Below are 20,128 nucleotides of genomic sequence, written 5' to 3'. Positions count from 1 at the left end.
GCATGCGCCAAGCCGACACCCCGCGGGTCCTGCTTTAAGCTCCGTTCCGCGCTACTTCCTCCTCTTCCTCTTTCGGCCCCGCGTTCCCCAGGGGGCCGCTTCCGGGGTTCCTAGACCGGTTCCGGAGTGACCGGTGCCTGCTCTCTCGGTCTACCCCACGCTCCTTGTCCCCCAGACGCCATTTACAAGTCCGTGGCTTGTGGTGGAACCTCCCCCCACCAGCCCCGTCACGGAAAGCGCGCGTAGCGCTGCGCCCCAAGAGCCAATCAGCAGCCGCCTTAGGTAAGGGTCCTTCAAGCCCGCGCGAGGCTCGTGCGCCGGCAGGGGGCGGGGCGCGGGGCGCATTTCGGGGCCCCGCCCCCTTTCCGACCGTTAAACAGTCGCTGGGACGGCTGACGGGTTCGCGTAACTTGAGTAGGGAGGGGGGAGCGGCCGTTAAAATACCGGGCTTGCGGGCTTGGGGTGGAGACCGATAAGTAATTTGTAAATAGGAGCTTGGCTTCTGGGAGGGTCTAAGTATTGCAAAGGTCCCAACGAGAACGTGTAAAGAGAAACAAGTTTTGGGAAAACGCTCGCCAGAGGGTCTGCAAACAGACCCTATATGCCCAGGAGGTCCTCCAAATACTGTGTAAAAAGAAACTTAAGTTGTAGGGTTCCCCATAAGAGGCTTGCAAGCAGGTGCCTAATTAAGGGGGATGCCCTCTGAGTAATTGATAGACTCATAAGTTCTTGGGGGGAGGGTACCCCGTATACAAACTTGTAAATATACGTGTTTGAGTGTCAGAGAGCCCTCAGAAAAATAGTGTGAATCGGCCCTTAGGTTCGGGGGGTGGGCGGGCATAAATATGGGGTTAGGAATTAGGAGTTTGCCAATAGACACTTGGGTTCTGGGAGAGTCCCCGAAAGTGTCATGTGGAGAAGTGCACAAGTGCTGAGGAAGCTGCCCGGAGAATGCCTAGTTAGATTCCTGGCATCTGCGAGGTGTCCGTCAGAGTCCTGTGAACACAGACTGGCTTCAGGCATTTTGGGAGAATCCTCAAAGGAGCCTGGAAATATTGGGGGTCCCCACATTGCACGTAGGTGGACTCAGATTCTGGGGAGCTCCCCCAAAGAGCTGTCAAGCAGACGCAGGTACCATGGAAGTTCCCAGAATAACGTGGGAGAGGACACTTAGTCTGGGAAGAGGGCCCTCTGGTTGGTTAAACGGACGCTGGAGCACTGGCATAGAATAAACGGACGCTGGAGCACTGGCATAGAATCCCCATTGAGGAAAGAAGAGAGACACTTAAGCACTGGGTGGGGGAGTGGCGCTGTCTCCGGAATAATGTGTAAACCAACACTTAATTGCAAGGAAGGCAGGAGTTCCGATTTCTGAGGGAATCTCCCTCCGAGACTGTAAACAGTCATTGAAGTGCTGAGTGGATCGTTTTCCATAAGCGTGTGTAAACAGGCCTTGCCCTCCTGTCTCCCCAGGCCGTCTAGAGCTGTTTGTGGCAGGCAGAGAAGGCACTTGGAGAAAGGAGCTAGACAAGTCCCACCTGGCTAGCAAAATTGCTCCCACATCCTGTAAACACTGCAGTTCTGGAGAAAGAATCCGGCACTGGGCCCAGTTAGTCACTGTTTGCTTGGGTGGGAGGGGGGATTCGCAGAATGATTTCACAGGCACTTAAGCACTAAGCAAGGGTCAGCAAACCGTAAAGGGCCAGAGATGCTGCAGGCCATAGTGTCTCTGTCTCAGTTACTCAGCTCTACCATTCTATCAAGAAGGCAACTATAAACAGTTTATAAATTGATGGGCGTGGCTGTGTTCCAGTAAAACATATTTACAAAAGCAGAAGGCAGCCCTGATTTGGTCCCTAGGCTACAGTTTGCCAGCTTGATCGGTGAGCTCAATAGTAGATGGTCTTACAGTCTTGCACACAGACTGTTAAGTACTCCGACACTTCCCTGGGAGGAAGGGTAAACAGCTGGGGAAACTCCCTAGAGGGACCTATAAAGATCGTTAAATGGTAGGGTGGATCATATGGGTAGCAGTACATTTTATAACACCTTAGATTAACCACTGGTGAGACCTTGGAGTGTGAGGGATAGCTGACCATCAGAAATGGAAGGTAAACAGACTGATGCCAGATGAGACACCAGATGAAATTAGGCCCTTTGAGTGCCCCATGTATGCCAGTATTTCATAATCAAAACAGTAGTTGTCAGAGTGAGGATCATGTTACTGATGTGTAAGGAAATGTTTTGCTGCAGTTTGGGAAAGAACATGTCCCATTTTTACGTGACCCTTCCCCTGTGAGTTGTGCTTATGTTGGGGCAAAGTGATTAATAGTTGGGAATAGTTTTGGCTACAGGTAAGAGAAGTATATTTGTTTCTCACTGCATCCAGAAGTAGACAATATAAGGTTAATAGGGGATCTCTGAATCTTTTTCTACCACGCATTCTCTCCTTCCTTCTAGCCCAAGGTAGCTGCTTGAGCTCCAGCCTGCACATCACATTTTCAGCCAGAAGGAGGGCAAAAGGCATGTGCCATTGTCTGTGAAGGAAAGTTTCTGAAAGCTGCCAAAACACACTTCTGGTGTCATACCAGTGCCAGAAAGAACTTGGTCACACATGACCACCTGATGAGGGAGCAGGAGGCTGGCTGAGGACAAAGCAAAAGCTGGCGCCTTGCACCCCCCCACCTTTCATCCGCTCCCCTCCATATGTGTAGCATTCCTCAGGCACCCCTGACTGCCATAAAATGATAAATAGTTAACTTGCTGAGATCGCAATCCTGCAAGACAGGAGTCTCCCTTGGTTTGCAAATTTCCTTGAGATTACAACAAAGAAGTTACCTTATCAATAGCCCTAATGTCACCCTCCCCTCCATAAAAACCGAAGGAGGTGGAAGTGGAAGGAAAAGTAAATAAAGTTAAATTTCTTCTAAACCTAAATCTCATTAACAAGGATGCTTGATAGCAGGAATGTAACATTCCACCAGGAGACTCCCAATTGTCTTTACTTGATAAGTAACCAGGCCTTCAATATCCTGGTAGTGCTTTTTTTCGCATGCGTGGGCTAACCGGCCAGTTCTGCTTCTGTAAGATTGCTTTGTCTGCTTTTCCCACGGGGTCCCCTGACCCAATCCACTGACGCCAAGTATGCCTGTTCAAAGGATCAATCAATCAGCGCCGTCCCCACCCAAAACTTGTTTGTACCTGTCTATAAAAACCCCCGCTTTCCCCTCGGTCGGTGTCTCGGTCGGTGTGCTCGGTTAGCTGGAGCTGCCGAGGGTCTTTCACACCTACCTGGAAATTATTCTGAGAAGTGTGTTCTGGACAGCCAAGTGCCCTGCTCAGAACTGAGAGTTTTATATTTTTTGGAAGAAGTGAGAAAAGAGTAGATCCTGAGAGGCAGCTGGCAGTCACTGCCACAGCCACAGAGCTCTCTGGAAACAAAGTGCCTTCTTACAGTCCAGAGTGAGCCAGACAGATGGCAGAGCGTCTCTTTACCCTGAAATCAACCTCTTTCTTTCTTTAGGCAACCATGTCTGAGTCTGGCCACAGTCAGCCTGGGCTCTATGGGATAGAGAGGCGGCGACGGTGGAAGGAGCCTGGCCCTGGTGGCCCCCAGAACCTCTCTGGGCCTGGTGGTCGGGAGAGGGACTACATCGCCCCATGGGAGAGAGAGAGACGGGTGAGTGAGTGGGCCCAAGGGCAACATCATGTATCCACTCGTTGCACAAATGTTTTTTAAGCACCTGCCATGTGCCAGGCACTAATGTAGATGCTGAGGCTCTGTGAACAAAACTTGGAGTAATGGCAGAGAGAGACAGAGGTGGCTGTCGTAGATGAAGTAGACAGTGAGGGCCTCCCTGAAGAGGTGAGGAAATACATCATAACGACATCTGAAGAGCAAATGTGAAGGCCCTGAGCCTTAAGTGTGGTGTATTCCGGGAGCAGCCAGGAAGCCAGTGTGGCTGCAGTGGGTGAAGAATGGAAGGTGATAGGAGATCACCGGAGAGACCTGAGAGGCCTGGGAAAGGACTTTGGATTTCGCCAAATGAAACTGACATTGGAGAGTTTGAGCTGAGAGGTGCCATAAGCTCGTGTTTTAAAGAGTCGTATAGCAGCAGCAGCTGTTTTGGGTTTTTGGTTTGTTTTTTTAAGATATTATTTATTTTTTTGAGAGAGCACACGTGCAGGTTGGTGGAGGGAGAAGAGAGACAAACAGACTCTGCGCTGAGCATAGAGCCTGATGCAGGGCTTTATCCCATGACCCCGAGATCATGACCTGAGGCAAAATCTAGAGGTGGATGCTTGACCAACAGAGCCACCCAGGCGCCCCCTAACAATAGCAGCTTTCACTGTGTTGGGCAGCATGTGGTATGCTGGCGCTGCGCAAAGTGCTTTAACATCCTTTGGGGTCTCCCTGAACCCTTAGAGCTACCCGCATGAAGTAGAACCTAGGTTTGATTTTCACTAATGAAGAAAATGAGTCTCAGAGGAGAAGAGACCTAACCCAAAGTCACAGCCAGTAAGCTTTGGGGCCAGAACTCAAGGCCAGATCCAGCTGAGCCCAAGCCCAGCCTGTCCTCTCTGCTCGAGTGTCCTGGGCTGGGAATACGGAGCCTTGGCACGGGTGCAAGTCCTGCCTTGCTCCCCTCGTGTGCTTAGGTGAGTCACTGCCAGAAGCTGCTCCCCACTGAGGTTCTTTCTCCACCTTTGAGAGGTTTGGGTTGGGGGGGGAGGGGAGGGAAGAAAGGGGCAATTGGGACCAGTTTCTGAACCACAAAACTGCAAACATGAAGAAGAATTTCTTCACAGTAAGCTCAGCTCTTGCTTGTTCCTTCCCTTGAGTTGCAGCACAGGAGAGAGCGTCTCTCTTCCTTCCACACATATCCTGGGGAACGTTACCATCTTCCTAGGGGGATAAGCAACTCCAGAGTCTCTGGTCTGTCTCTGACTTTGGCATTGACTGGTCAGTGGACTCCTCACATCCTCTGAGTCCCCTGCTGATCTCAGCAGCTCCCTCCCATTTCTCCTTCTCCTAGTATCCGTGACAGCCCATCGGGCCTCATCCTGGCTGGACACCCCCTCCCCAAGCCAGTCCGACACCCTGGCTGGACATTGTGCCTCCTGAGTACATCTCCTGTCCACCATCTTCTCGCCGCCCTCACAGCCTCGGCCCCACATATCCTCCCCTCCTCCCTGGCCTTCTGAAGGCCCACGGCCTCTCCTGTAGTTCTGTCATAACTGTTCTTTCTAGAACACTTTTGTGCCCTTTTGTTTGTTCCTCACCATAGGCCAGTATCCCCAGTATATGGTGAAGAAACAGACCCGGTGAAGGTTCATGGCTCTCCTGAGGTTCGTCAGGGAGCCAGAAAAGAACAAGACTCAAACTCGGATCTCTCCCCTTTCCATTTAGGCCAGTCGGGGGTGGGTCGAAAGAAGCATGAGAAGGGCAAGGTGTGGGAATCAGCGGAGGAGCGGGCAGGATCGCAGCCGGCAGGCACTGAGCTCCTGCCATGCGGACCGTTTACAAGTTCATCTACTTTCAATCTTGTGGGAGTCCCATGAAGAAATTCCTATCCCTGTTCGCCAAATGAGGAAGCAGTCTGGAGTGAGGGTTGTTCCTTATCCAAGTTCACACAGCCAGCAAAAGGCAGGGCCAAGTTTGAACCCACATCGAGCTCCTGGGCCCTGGCTCCTTCTGCCTGGGCTTGTTGTCTGGCAGAGGCCACGGAGTGCAGCTCTGGAGCCAGGCTGCCAGGGTTTAAATCCTGACTCCATTGCTTATTGGCTGTGTGACCTTGGGCAAGGAAGTAACCTCTCTGGACCTCAGTTTCTTCATTTGTAAAATGGGGATAATCGTTATCTATCTCCCGGGGTCGTTGGTGGAATTGAGAAGTTGATATATGAAGGCATTTAGAATTGTACCTGGCACATGACGACGGCCTTTAGGAGTGTCCCAGGGGAGCCAGGGGAGCCGTTCCTGAGTAACTGCCCTCCCTCACCACAGGATGGCAGCGAAGAGACCAGCTCATCGGTCATGCAGAAAACCCCCATCATCCTCTCAAAACCTCCAGCAGAGCGGGTGAGCGGGGAAGAATCTTCTGAAGGGGAGGCTGGGAGCAGTTAGGGCAAGGATCCCTCCCTCTGACTGGAAACTTCTCTCTCCCATAGTCAAAGCAGCCACCACCTCCAGCAGCCCCTGCTGCCCCACCTGCCCCAGCCCCTCTGGAGAAGCCCATCGTCCTCATGAAGCCGCGGGAAGAGGGGAAAGGGCCTGCGGCTGCAACAAATGCCTCCACCCCCGAGGGCACTGCCCCCGCGCCCCCTGCAGCCCCTGCACCACCCAAGGGAGAAAAGGAGGGGCAGAGGCCCACACAGCCTGTGTACCAGATCCAGAACCGAGGCATGGGCACTGCCGCACCAGCAGCCATGGACCGTGAGTTGGGGCTGGGCAGGATCTGGTTGGGGGCTGGAATACCCTCACACGGAGCCTCACCACATCCTGTCTCCTGCTTTCCCCGTCTCCAGCGGTCGTGGGCCAGGCCAAACTACTGCCCCCAGAACGCATGAAGCACAGCATCAAGCTGGTGGACGACCAGATGAATTGGTGTGACAGCGCCATTGAGGTACTGAGGGGGCCGTCGTGTCTCCGCGCTTTGAGCGTCCCTAGGTGCCACATCTCGCCACATCCACCCCACTCCCCACCGCCACCCTCTTGGCAGGCAGTACGAGCCTGGCCAGCTTTCCGGCAGTTGCAGCAATGAGACAGAAGGAATCAGAGTCCTCAGCCAGGGCTGGATGGCAGCGGCTTCCACTAGATCGGCTGTGCTGGTTGTTAAAATACTGAAATGGTTTGCCACTGGTTACTGGTTGGCAAGGAGGGACTCCCACTATCACCCAGATGCCATCCCACAGCAGGGCAGCCTCCTGGACCCTGCTCCAGTTCCCTTTCTAACTGAGTGAAACCCATGTTGTACCAGTGCTAACTGGTTTGAATCTCACTCCCCAGAGGTTCCCTGTCCATCACGGCGGCCCCCGCTCTAGCTCAGACCTCACATTCCTGCACTGCCCTGCCTCCGGTCTCCCAGGCTTCACTTCTCTTCTGCTGCTTTTCCCATCCCGTCCCTGCCCATCCCTGCCCAGATTCCCCCAGATGTGTCCCTTTTCCTTCTCTGGCAGCTTGGAGTTACTAAAACAACATGCCAGGCCCATCTCTTACCTGGCTTGCTGCCTTTCTGTGTCCACTGTCTTACGGATATCAACTGGGGAGCTTTAAAACATAACAGAACAAAAGCCAGTGTCCAGGCCTGCTCTTCAGGTAGGACACTATGCAGTGTTGAGAGTGTATCTGCACCATCTCGTGTGGTAGCCACTCTTCTTAGGTGTGGCTCATGGGCACTTACAAGTCCACATACTCCACATGTGGCCAGTATAGCTTTGTTTAATCTTAATTAAGTTTAAATGGCCATGTGTGGACAGCGTCTGCCTTACTGAACTGGGCTAGGCCTAGGTTTTCTGCTCTAATGTGTCTAGGGTGAGGCCTGAGATTAGCTGCCTTTTTTTTTTTTTTCCTTTAAAAAACTCCAGGTGATTCCAAGGAGCCAGTTGAGGACGTCCCTGTTTTTCTTGAGGAGTGCCTCTCACGCCCCCTGGTGGTGGAAGGCATCAGAACTGGTGGGCCAGGGGTGAAGGCCTCAGGATTTTCCGAGACCCTTAAATCCCACAGATGGGAGCCAGGACAGACTGAGCAACCCTTCCTGTACTCTCTCCCCTTTTTCATGCTTCCATATGTTTTCCCGGCCTTCCCGAAGCCGAAAGCCCTGCAGGAGTCTGCTCCAGTAGCCCTCAGTAACAAGACCTGTCTTCCTCCACCCGTCCTTCATTCCTGTACCCTTCTCCTTCTCTTCAGCAAAGTCAGGTTCCCCTTTTAGCCAGTGTGTTCCAGCCACACTGATCTCCTGTCAGCTTCTTTTTTTTTTTTTTTTAAAGATTTTATTTATTTGACAGAGATCACAAGTAGGCAGAGAGGCACGCAGAGAGGGGAAGCAGGCTCCCCGCTGAGCACAGAGCCCAATGTGGGGCTTGATCCCAGGACCCTGGGATCATGACCTGAGCCAAAGGCAGAGGCTTAACCCACTGAACCACCCAGGCACCCCTCCTGTCAGCTTCTTGACCATGCCAGGCTCTTTACTACTTGGGATCTCTGACAAAAGTTATCCTTTGTGCCGCCACATACATGTACAGGCTCTTTGCCCAGCTCAGGATTCAAGCCATGGAAGTTTTTCTTCATCAGGCCAGCCTTGTCTGGAAGTCTCTGCCCCACCCCACCCCACCCCACCCCAGTTTCACTCCCACTCCAGCAACTGACACATTTATGAGGGTCACAGTCCTTCATCTTCCCACAGTACCTGTTGGATCAGACTGACGTGTTGGTGGTTGGTGTCCTGGGCCTCCAGGGGACAGGCAAGTCCATGGTCATGTCACTATTGTCGGCCAATACTCCTGAGGAGGACCAGAGGTAAGGGATATGGAAGGCCAGGAGGGAGGTGGGCACCCACCTGGGATGGGGAAGGGTGGGCCTAGGTATAGCAAGTGGTGTTGCCAAAAGGACTTAGAGATAATGTTTTACCTCCCATGGCCTCCATGCCTTTGTCAGATGGGGGTGATTAGGGGCTGGACTAAATCTTTGTGTAGCTCCAGGGAAACCAATCTTGTTTCTCCCTCCCTCCCTCCCTGCCTTGCTCCAGGAATGGTACAGAACCCAGCTTTAGATTTAGGCTGACCTCAGTCTCTCAGCCCTGCCACTCACCAACTGTTTGCCCTTGTCCAGGTTACTTCACCTCCCAAGATCTCACTTTGTCACCTGTAAAGTGGGCTTTTGAAGGATGAGATCAGGACGGCAAACATTAGTAAGAACCTGACACAGAGCAAATGCTTGTGAGATATTGGTTGATAAGGCATGGTAAATAGAAAGGGGAAAGAGACCCAGATGTCGGGCGTGGGTTCTAAACCAACTTCAGTTCTGCATTCTTGAAGAAGGATGGCATGATTGTAAAGTAAAGTGTGAAATCACAGGAGAGGATGTAGGGGAAGAGGGAGCTTAAGAACTAGGGACCAAAACTGAGGGCAGGGGAGGAAAGGGGGAAAGGCAGGGACTAGGAAGGAGGGGGACCGTACATAGTCTGATTAAAGAAGACTCAAACTGGGGAAGGTAAAAGGGTAGTAGCCACTTGGGATTGTCTAAAAAATACAGGGGTTTGTTTTTTTAATGAAACAGGCGATACTACTTTGTATTCCATGGATTGGCATCAGGGGTTCCACGAACCTCCTAACAGTAAAATGCAGAATTTTACGTGTATGGGCAGTCAGGCTTTTCTTCTTAAGGAAAGGGTCTGCAGTTTCCACTGGATCTTAGAAGGGTCTGAGGGAGACCCAGAACAAGTTAAGAACCACTGTTGTGAGCATATACATCCACTAGAACCAGAGCTGTGGGGTTGCCCTTCCTCCCAGTCCACGCCATCTCCTCTCTTATAACTTGTAACTTACTCAGTTGTAACTTCGGCTCACCTTGGCTCCGCTGGGGAGCAGCCCCAGCTCTCAGATAACATTCTTTCCATCTCCGCTTCCCCCAGCCAGTGAAATGTCCCCCCAGCTCTGAGTTCAGATTCCTGAGCTAGAGAGAATTCTACAGGCCTAGCTGGTCTTTTTTGAGCCACGTCCGCCTGTGGCATGGTGGATTTTGATTTCAGCTCTTGCCATCGGGTCTCTGGATTATGTTAAGAACTCATCTGCTTCTTCCCTTCTTCATTCCTGTCTCCTGACCCTCCCCTGGAGGATGCCAAGAGCCTCCTAACTGGTCTCTCTGCTTTAGTTCAGTTGAGCTAGTGTTTATCGTGTGCTAATGATGTGCCAGGTGCTGTTCTGGATGCTGGGCATACAGCAGCAAACAAAATTGGCAAAAACCTCTGTCCGTAGCAAACAGATAAGTTCTTGGAGATGTTAGAAGATGATAACCACAGGGGAAGGGGTTCTAAGGAAGTAGTATGGGGGATAGATGCCAGTTCTAACTCTATCGAGTGGTTCAGGGGACGCCTCCCAAGCAGGACATAGAGAAAAAGCAGACTTGGAGGAGGGAGAGAGTTCTAACCAGGGAGTGGTCCAAGCTGGCCTCGGGGGCTAGAGCTTGCCTGGTATGCGTGCAGCACGGCGTGGAGGCCGTGGGGCTGGAGCAGAGTGAGCAAGATGGGAAGTCACAGGCAGCCTGGTCAGAGAGGTTAAGGGAGGGGCTCTGGTGCTGCCTTTGGCTCAGATCGTGATCTTAGGGTCCTGGGGTGGAGACCCGTGTCTGGTTCCCAGGCCCATGGGGAGTCTGCATCTCCCTCTCCCCCTCCTCCTGCTTGTGTGCACATGCGCGCTCTCTCTCTCTCTCCCTGTCAAATAAAAAAATCTTTTAAAAAAGGGGGGGAGTGGTAAGGGAGGCCTAGGGTGTCGGGCCTGTAAGTTGTCATCTGCTCTTTCCACACTACGGTCCTCAGCGTACGGCACAAGGGGGAGCTTTTTACTACATCCAGTCCTTTCACTTCTCCACTTAAACGTCTTCAGGGCTTCTCCAGGCTCATTAGCCAAAGCCGCAGCTCCTTACTGTGTCTCACAGGCCTGCATACCCCCTTCTGGCTCCCAGCCGCCTTGTTCTCTGCTCTCACCATACTCGGCTTTGATGCCTCATACACACCACTTGTCCTCTGCCTGGGACCGTCTTCGCTTTCATCCTCCATCCCCCCTGCACCTTCCCTTTTACTTAATTCAAGTTGCATAATTAACTCTCTTCTCTCTGACTCTCAGTGTGGTCATTCACGTCTTTATGGCATCCCTTCCCAGCTCTACCAGCCGAGTTACCCCCACTCAGAAGGCCTCACACCTCTTCTTCCTGCCGCTCGAAGTTACTGATTTCTCTTGGTTTGCGAGGTAGACCGGGAGCTCCGCGGGAGCAGAGATGTCCGCGCTGCTTCGCGCATGCGAGGCCTTCAGTGCAGTGTTCGTGAGGCGGGAGGCCCTTGCTCTGTGTCAGACAGCATACTAAGCGTCTCAGGGAGGCGGGGAGTACCTTTCGCGAGCTAGGTACCATTACCCTGATTTTTCAGATTGAAAGAGGAAATCTCTTTGTCCGAGCCACAGAATATGACCAAGTTAGTTTAGTTGGTTTAGGGCAAGGCTCAGCTCTGCCTGCTTTGCTTGGTCTCTTCTCCCCATCCAGCGCAGGTGGAACTGAGGGGGACTTCCTCACAAGGGAGGAACTGGGAACCGAGTTCTGTAGCCAAACGGCCTCTCGTCCTGGGGGTGGGGAGGGCTCAGTGCTGTGTCTGCAGCGTCTGGCCTGTGGCAGGTGCAGTTGGTAGTTAATGGCTCCCAGATACGCATCACTGTGCATCAGGCACGTTCCTAGGGGCTTCCTGTACATTAGCCTCATCATAATGCCAAGAGTTTTGAGACTGTTGTTATCCCCGTTCATAGATGAGGAAACAGAGGAGAAAGAGATGAAGGACTTGCCCAAAGCCACCTAGCCAGGAAGAGGCAGAGCTGGCACTGGAAATCCCAGCAGTCGAGCAAAGTCCCTGCTCTTAAATACCTCAGGCTACTGACTTCATTCATTGGTGGACAGATCTTAACAGTGAGGGTAAAGTCATGCGGAATAAAATGTAGGCCCCCAGACGGCAGGGGCCACAGATGGAAGCCTTTGTGGAAAGGCAGGGCATCGTGACTCACACATTCCTTTCGCAGGGTCGTGCTCCGGAGGCGTCGAAGGCTAAGAACCAGACCTCTAACACACCCCGCCTGCCCCTCTCCACAGGGCGTATGTTTTCCGGGCCCAGAGTGCTGAAATGAAGGAACGTGGGGGCAACCAGACCAGTGGCATCGACTTCTTTATTACCCAAGAGCGAATCGTTTTCCTGGACACACAGGTGCCAACCTCCACCCCCCACCCTAACATGTGCCGCATTCAGCTTCATCCCAGAATGATTCATGTCTTTTCTTGGGCTTTAGTCTCTTTTCATGTTTCCCTCCCCACCCTCCCATCCATCCTGTACACAGTAGCCTAAAGAATCTTCTAGCAGAGTGGTTAAATGTGTGGGCCCTGAAGTCGGTCTGTGTATGTCCAGATTTGGCCTTTAATTCTTACGGGCTGGGTGACTTGAACCACGTGTCTACCCACTTAGACCTCAGTTGCTTTGTCTATAAAAGGGGATGATAGTTTGTTCTCAGCCTCCCAGGTCATTGCAGGAATTTAGTAGGACAGTCCAGCAGAGTGCTTGGCATCGGACCTGTCCCATAGTGTTCAGGCCCGTCACTGTCATTCGAGCTGACCTGTCATGTGTGTGACTGGTGGTTTTCCTCATCTTCTCCCTTGACCTCAGGCAGAGTCCCCGTCCCTAGCATGGTGTTCAAGGCTTGTGGAGCTTCCTCCCTCGGACTCTAGCCTGCCCTCTCTGCTGCGTGTCTAGCTCCACCACACACACCACAAGGTCATGATCTCTCTCCTTCTGGGGTGTCCCCAGCCTGTTCCCTTTATCTGAAACTGCCTGTTCCCCAGTTTTCTTAAGTGGGAAGAATACTATTGCCTACCGGGTAGGGTTTTGTAAGGCTTCAGTGAGCGAAGATGAGTAAAGTCCTAACGACAGTGCTGGACATGAAGTACATACTTCCTCCTCTTAGCTGGTGGTATCATGATCGTGAGAAGTTCTCTCTCCCCTGCCTTTTTGCCTGGCTAGTGCCTTCTCCTCCCAGAGGACTTCCCCTCCTCCGAGCACCCGCCAGTGCCGCATGCACCTTCCATCACAGCACTGCTCTGTCGCAGCCCCCTGCATGTGGAGGGCTCCCCCTCCCCACCTGCCGGGTGCTCTTCAGGGAGCAGCTTGCTGGTCAGGGCCTGGCCCATGCTTGGTGCTCACTGAGTGTTGATGGAACAGAGTTCGAGTCCTCATAGGCATTGATGACGCAGAGAGTGGAAAACCTACAAATGCAGCATGAGATCTGAGCCAGGCCCTGTGCAGGGGCTCGTCTCTGTGCTAGAGACCAACTGAGCCGCTGTAAGCTGGGTCTGGGACCCACGTGGAACAGACGGGAGTTAAGGCAGAATAGAGCACGCAGCATTGGGAGTCCGAGAAAGTGAGCAGTGGGAGAGCCTCTTACCTAAAGAATTCCACTCATGGCCGTAAGAAGTCAAGAAGACTTCTCAAAACCCTTTGAGATGGAGTGTTCCTTAGAGACAAGGTGATGAACTCATTCACTACTGACTGTTTTACACCCACGGATGTAATTTTTAAATCCTTGCCAACTTTCACACTAATCGTTGTTTCTGGACCAAAGTAATTATCTTAGTGAAGTTTTAAAAGCCTCTGAGACAACTAAGGGAAGAAAAAGACACTCGAAAGGACATTTGTCATTCAAGTCAACATTACGGTTAGCAGCACTAGGAGAGTTCTCGAGCGTGAGGCACTTGAGAGCAGTGACGACTTGTGAAAGGGCGAAGTGTGTTTGCTTTGAAACATTCTGCTCTCACCTCCTCTTGCTCACTCGCACTGACTCATTAGAAACTGCCCGTATTCCTGAGCTCATTTTGTCCTGAGAGAGGCGAGGTATTTGCCTTCAACATGTGGAACTTGGGTGGCTGCGACCCTCAGAGCCCCAGCCACCAGCCCTTTCCTGACACCTTCTCTCCCTTGCTGCAGCCCATCCTGAGTCCCTCCATCTTGGATCACCTTATCAACAATGACCGCAAGCTGCCGCCGGAGTACAACCTGCCCCACACCTACGTTGAGATGCAGGTGAGGGGGCCAAGTCCGTCCTAGAGGAGAGGTCGCATCCTTCCCCTCAACCTGTGATGGGGAGCTGGATGTGGGTTTACCCAGTTTATGCTTCATAAAGAGCCCTGGGGGCCCCAAGAGCTGTAGGAAAGAATAACGTTGAGAGTCCTGTCTGGCTTACCTCCTGGCCCTGCTCTTCAGAAAAGTCATTTCCTGCCCCCTCCCCCTTCAGCCCTGTTACCTGCCTTTGTGAGGTGGGGTGGTCACTCTACGGATGGCCGTAAAGGAAGAGCCAGTACAGCCTGGGCATGCAGGAGGCGCTTCAAGGCTCAGGCTCAGGCTCTTGCCCTGCTGCCCCCTTAGTGTAGTCCTGGGATCAGGGACCCCGGCCTGGGCAGAGGGGACCTTCAACTCTGTCGTCCCTTCCTGCCCACTCTCAGTCACTCCAGATTGCTGCTTTCCTCTTCACGGTCTGCCATGTGGTGATCGTCGTCCAGGACTGGTTCACAGACCTCAGCCTGTACAGGTGAGGAGCGGGTGGGTGGGGAGGGGGAGCCAGGCAAGAGATGGGGACCCCTTTAGAATGTGAGCCGGAGTGGGTCACCACCATCCAGCCTATATACACATGCTGACAACTCTCCACTGACTTTTTCCATCACTCAGAATAAAATCCAAAGTCTTTCCCAAGTATGACCTACAGGGTCCTCCGTAGTACAGTCCGGTCACCTCACTGACCTTTACTCTCACTGCTTTCCCTCGCTCCTTCCGTTAAAGCCCTAGTGACTCCATGGCTATTCCTCCATCTCTCAGCCAGAAATACTCTTCTGAGAGCCTCAGTCTCTCTCATGTCGTTTGAAGTCTCCACTTCTTAGCCCACTGTGTTTTCCTTCATTTGCCTTCATCGCTCCCTGACAGGACATTGTGGGTCTCTTTATGGTCCGCCTCCCCCATTAGAATGTATGCCCCAGGAGCCCCAGTGCCTCCCACAGTGCCTGGCCCAAGCTAGATAATTAATGCATGTTCGTTGAGTGGAGAACATCGTCGGGATCCAGCTTGGCCATCTTGCCCATCCCCTGCAGGCGTGCTTACCATTCTGTCGCTGCCCTGGCAGGCAAGAAGAGGGGGAAGGAGTTGGGATCTGGCAGAAGGCCTACCTGAAGCAGCTGGAGGTTCTAGAAATCCACCCCCCAAGACAGAACTGGCTTAGAACCTGAGGCACGAGGGTTCCTCTTGGCTTCAGGCCCCAGAGCGTAGTGGTGTGGAGGCCAGCCGCCTTGGGCACAGGGCCCAGACAGAAGGAAGGAGCGGGAGCTCCTGAGGAGGGGAGAACGGAGCCAAGGGAAGCAGGTGTCTCCAAAGTGAGGCAGCCCTGGGTTTGAACCCCAGCTTTTACTAGGGGAGTGGCTTCTTTTTCCTTGGCTACTCATAAGCAGATTGTTCTATTCAGACTAAGTGAGTGGAAGACTCGAAAGTGTTCAGTGATCACGTCGTATCTGGACACAGTGAGCAGCTGATGACTGCAAGCTGAGCGTTTACAGATGACCCTGGACGTGGGGGTGAAGTGTGGGTCTGGCCAGCAGTAAAAATGACTTTCTGGGACATCCAGCTGTTGTGACCAGATAAAATTGTCTTATTTCTGAAACTGTACCCCCCTCCCACACCACTGTGTCTTTGAATTCATTCACATGACAAAGATATTGAACATTTATGGATGCCATTCATTGTTCTGGGCACTGAGGACACAGGTGTGAATGAAACACTGCCCTGTGTGGTTCACGTTCTGACGGGGGCGTAGATGCAGGACGGCACGGGGCAGAGCCTCGCGGTGCGCTTCTTGGCAGGTGAACCCCTTGAAACTGAATGACATACTTGGGTATGTGTCTGTGTGAGGAGAATATCCGTAGCTTTTTATTGGTTCTCATTATCCCTTACCTCTGATAGCAGTTGTATTTTGTTTATGTATTTGGAAAAGTTATTTTAAAATAGCATAAATTGAAATTTAGGCCCACATAGAAACCTGCACATGGATGTTTATAAAGCAGCTGTATTCACAGGGCTCCTGTTTGGCTCAGTCGGTTAAGTGTCCGACTCTTGATTCTGGCTCAGGTCATGGTTTCAGGGTCTTGGGATTGAGCCCTACATTGGGCCCCATGCTGAGCGTGGAGTCTGCTTACGATTCTCTCTCGTCCCCTCTCCCCACTCTTGCACGCTCATGCACCTGTTCTCTCTCTCTCAAATCTGCTTTATTCATAATTGCCGAAACTAGGAAGCCGTCAGTGTGTCTTTCAGTAGGTAAATTAATAAACTGGTACATCCAGACAATGGAATATTAATTAAATGAAAAGACATGGAGAAAGTATATATCCTTAAGTGCATATTACTAAGTAAAAGAAGCCAGTTTGAAAGGGCTACTGTATGATTCCAATTATATGACATTCTGGAAAAGGCCAAACTGTGGAGACAAGTGAAAAAAGATCAAGGGTTGGGAGGGGAGGGAGGGGTGGGTAGGGCAGAGCACAGAGTGCTGTAATACTGGGTGGTGGACACATGACCAAGAGGTTGTATACAACACCAAGAGGAAACCCTAGTATAAACCATGGACACTGGGTGATGATAATGGGTTATAGGTCCGTGGGAATGTTGATAGTAGAGGGATGTTGTGCATGTGTGGGGGCTGGGTGTCTGTGAAAATCCCTGTATTTAATTCAGTTTTGCTGTGATCGTACAAATGCTTTAAAAAATGGAAGTATTTTTTTGTTTTGTTTTGTTTTTGTGTAAGTATTTTTTAACAGCATAAGCTCATTAAAAAATGCGTACATCTAGCATGGGTCCACGGATTGGTGTGTGAGAGAGTTGTCTATGAATTCCCTAAAATTGTTTGCAAAAGAGGGTGTGTATTCATTTATCTGAGTGTGGCTGTAGTTTTACCAGATCCACAGAGAGAGCCCTTTCCCTAGGTTGTGGGATGGGGGTGCCGGTGCCAGAGCACCAACCTCTCACCCCAAACCCCAGGTTCCTCCAGACAGCCGAGATGGTGAAGCCGTCCACCCCGTCCCCCAGCCATGAGTCCAGCAGCTCCTCAGGCTCCGATGAAGGCACTGAGTACTACCCCCACCTGGGTGAGAGGTTTTCTGGGGCTGGAGGGGTGGGCAGAGGAGGAATGAGGGGCAAAAACCAGGAGCACTGGGTAAGTGGGGAGCTGGGAGGAAGAAAGAGCAGAGTAGCTGCTCCTTCCTCGAGGGTCCCACCTGGCCACCAAGAGCACAAAGCCTGAGTCTGGGTCTGGCTCCGGCTCCAGCTCCTTGATCAGAATGATCGCTTTTTGCAGAAAGGACCCACATCCACCCATTTCTCTGACCGTGGCATCTCCAGCATAGACTCGGAATGAGTTGCCATTAACCTGAGTGGTGCCGGGCACCCTGCTCACCCTCCCTCTGCCTACACTGCCTGCTCCGTCCTCGCTCTGCTGTGCTCTGCCCACGCACTGCTCTTCCACAAAGATCTAGTTCATTTATGCTGCCCTAGGCCGGGACTTCCTACTTCCTCTTGTCTCACCAAGCCCCTGGTGCCTTCCCTTCTCACTCCTGATCCCGTGCCTATCTTCCTCTTCTGTCTTTTCCATCAGACTAGGGGCTCCTTGGGGGCAGAAACCACATCTGACTCGTATCTGGGTCCCCAGGGCCTGTTGCAGAGCCTCGAAGCAAAGTAACATGTCACGTAAATATTTACGAGTACTCCGAACCCAGGGTAACCGCAGATCTTTGGCATGAGGGGGGAAGTCCACACAGCCAAGCCCCAGCGGCCTCACAGGACTGCGTCTCTCCTCCCGCCCCTCAGTCTTCCTGCAGAACAAAGCTCGTCGAGAAGACTTCTGTCCTCGAAAGCTGCGACAGATGCACCTGATGATTGACCAGCTCATGGCTCACTCGCACTTACGTTACAAGGGTGAGGGTCCCTGAACCACGCCAACGCTGGCCAGCGGCCTCTTGACTCCTGGTCTGGTCCCATGGCCCGGTGTCCAGACTGGCCTCCTGCCCCTAGCTTGAAGATCATCCGTGTACCTCCCCTGCCCCTGAGCATCATACCTGCAGGCTGATGGCTTCTCTCCCACAGGTACCCTGTCCATGCTACAGTGCAATGTCTTCCCTGGGCTCCCACCTGACTTCCTGGACTCTGAGGTCAACTTGTTCCTGGTGCCCTTCATGGACAGCGAAGCAGAGAGTGAAAACCCACCAAGGGCAGGTACGGTTCCTCCTTGAGGGAATCTGGTCCAAGGGCTGCCAGTTCTTCCTTGGTCTGGGAGACACAGGATGCCCTGGTCTGGGGTGGTAGGGACCCACACTGGTCTGAGGGGAGACTCTGGCTTGTCTCTAAGGTGCTTGGAGCCTTTCTTAGGAGCATGTGTCCAAGTTGTGGAAGTACAGGAAGGACTGGTCTGAACGGGGCCGTACTCTTGGTGTCCCAGCCCAGGAAGCTGGGTGACCAGGAGAAAGGAAAGGCCCTCTCTTGGTAGGCTGGCGCCCTTATCCTCCCTACCTCATCGTTCTAGGACCCGGTTCCAGCCCGCTCTTCTCCCTGCTCCCTGGGTACCGGGGCCACCCCAGTTTCCAGTCCTTGGTGAGCAAGCTCCGGAGCCAAGTGATGTCCATGGCCCGGCCACAGCTGTCACACACGATCCTCACTGAGAAAAACTGGTAAGAGCTCCTGGCAGAGGGGTCAGTGTGAGGGCCCCACCCTGGTGCAGGCAAGAGGAAGGTCTCCGTGATCCCTCCACAGCTCGGTTTCCTTCTCGGAAACATCGCTGATGGCTTCCATGCCCGGCAGCATGCTGTTCCATGGGATCTTGAGTCCTCCCAAGTAGCCAGCAGGGTTGAAGTCGTGTCACCAGTTTTACTAGTGGGGAAATCTAGGCTTGGAGACAGGAGATGTCACACAGCTCTGTCACAGCAGCTGTGGCCAGGTATCATTTGACAGTGAGGAGTGGGAGCAGGGATCCCAGTCAGGCTCGAGGAGTGTTTGTTCTGAGGCCCTGAGGGCAGAAAGTGTGGCCTCCCAGAAGACACTGGAAAGTCCCCAGAGCAGCTGCATTTTCCAGCTCTCGCTGGACGGCACATTCCCACTGTCCGCCTCCACCTTCACTCCTTCTCTGCCAGCTGGCTTTCCTACCTGCTCTCACAGAGCCCCGAGCCTCCCCAGCCCCAACTCTATGTGACTGTGTCCGGAGCCCACAGCAGGTCTGCATCTCAGGTCGGCATCATCTCGTTTCCAGGAGCCACACATTTGAGAGGGAACTAGCTTGGCCTTGGTGCAGCCTCTAGCGTGGCTCCCCTGGGTCTGCGGTCAGCTGGGGCCAGAAGGGGTTCTGGGGAGCACACACAGCAGCACAGCCATTCAGGGGTGGGGACAGGGAGCTCTGTTCCTCTCACTGTCAGTGGCAGAGCCCAGGGAGGCAAGGGTCATGTAGCTGTTAACAACTAACTGTTGTAAGACTCTGGAGGGAGTTCACAGAGGCCAACACTGTGTGGGGTGGGGCGACTCGGAGTTGGACTCGGAGTTGGGGCTTGAGGCCTGGGTTCCAGACCAGGCACCCTCAGTGTGGCTCATCCGGGGTGAGGTCTGAGAGCCTGGCCAGTCCCATCAGCATTGCTGTCTTCCCTGTGTCCGGGCCGCGGAGGTTCTGGTCTCAGGGTGTGCAGGTCGTATGCAGTGCCTGCTTTCCCACCCGGCCAGGTCAGTGCGAGGCTGACAGGCCGCAGCCGGGGCAGCTGACTGCTGACCTCCTCCCACAGGTTCCACTACGCTGCCCGGATCTGGGACGGCGTGAAAAAGTCCTCTGCCCTGGCAGAGTACAGCCGCCTGCTGGCCTGAGGCCGAGGGAAGGAGCGTCATGCGGAGAACCCCCTTCTGGGTCCCCATGGTTGGTGAGGGACCACACGTGTCCTGCCCCCCGCCCCCCGTGGGTGGAGAGTGGCAGCAGGCCTGATGGATGAAGGACCGCGACATTCTCGCCCAGAGACATGAGGTGTCCAGGGCTAGGCCCCCCACCCTAAATGGAGTATTGTTCAGGGGGCAACTTTGAGATCCCACCCCCAATCTGGGACAGGGCAGCCCATCCTCGGTTCCCTGCAGGGACAGGCAGTGGGAGTAGTCTGAATGGTCCCCAAGCATCCCAGGTTCCATCTTGACCTCCCTCTGCAGGGACAGGAGCAGCAGGTCCCTCTTCCCTGACCCTGAGCCCTTTCCTGTGAGGTGCAGCAGGGTCTTGGGGAGCTCTTCGTTGGGGCAGACCTGGTGGTTTGAATAAAAACAATCACGCAAGCCTGTTCTGG

At 53.1% G+C, this 20,128-nt stretch overlaps 1 protein-coding gene across 6 annotated transcripts; it reads left to right on the top strand.

The window, feature by feature from the left end:
* The first annotated feature begins 28 nt into the window (after window positions 1-28).
* On the top strand, window positions 29-20,119 carry SMG9 (SMG9 nonsense mediated mRNA decay factor). 6 transcript variants are annotated; one of them, XM_032323891.1, is made up of 14 exons: window positions 29-282; window positions 3,524-3,679; window positions 6,005-6,079; window positions 6,169-6,433; window positions 6,526-6,623; window positions 8,403-8,515; window positions 11,846-11,957; window positions 13,725-13,820; window positions 14,240-14,325; window positions 16,812-16,918; window positions 17,637-17,744; window positions 17,913-18,041; window positions 18,349-18,493; window positions 19,589-20,119. In XM_032323891.1, the coding sequence occupies exons 2-14, from the start codon at window positions 3,530-3,532 to the stop codon at window positions 19,665-19,667; spliced, it is 1,563 nt and encodes a 520-aa protein (XP_032179782.1). In that variant the 5' UTR covers window positions 29-282; window positions 3,524-3,529; the 3' UTR covers window positions 19,668-20,119. The 6 variants fall into 6 exon arrangements, with proteins under 6 accessions (XP_032179782.1, XP_032179778.1, XP_032179783.1 ...); XM_032323887.1 differs by lacking the exon at window positions 19,589-20,119 and adding an exon at window positions 18,953-19,579; XM_032323889.1 differs by lacking the exons at window positions 29-282; window positions 19,589-20,119 and adding exons at window positions 394-414; window positions 18,953-19,579.
* Window positions 20,120-20,128: the final 9 nt, after the last annotated feature.

This window comes from Mustela erminea, chromosome 19 (genome assembly GCF_009829155.1).
Source record: "Mustela erminea isolate mMusErm1 chromosome 19, mMusErm1.Pri, whole genome shotgun sequence".
Taxonomy (NCBI): domain Eukaryota; kingdom Metazoa; phylum Chordata; class Mammalia; order Carnivora; family Mustelidae; genus Mustela; species Mustela erminea.
The sequence above is the reverse complement of the archived record's forward strand: the minus strand, read 5'-3'. Positions and strand labels throughout refer to the sequence as shown.

Excerpts from the sequence above, each read along its gene's own strand:
- SMG9 (XM_032323887.1), top strand. The coding sequence starts at position 3,530 with ATGTCTGAGTCTGGCCACAGTCAGCCTGGGCTCTATGGGATAGAGAGG. Across the intron at positions 6,624-8,402 it reads GGTGTGACAGCGCCATTGAG|TACCTGTTGGATCAGACTGA; the intron begins GTACTGAGGGGG and ends ATCTTCCCACAG. Across the intron at positions 13,821-14,239 it reads ACACCTACGTTGAGATGCAG|TCACTCCAGATTGCTGCTTT; the intron begins GTGAGGGGGCCA and ends GCCCACTCTCAG.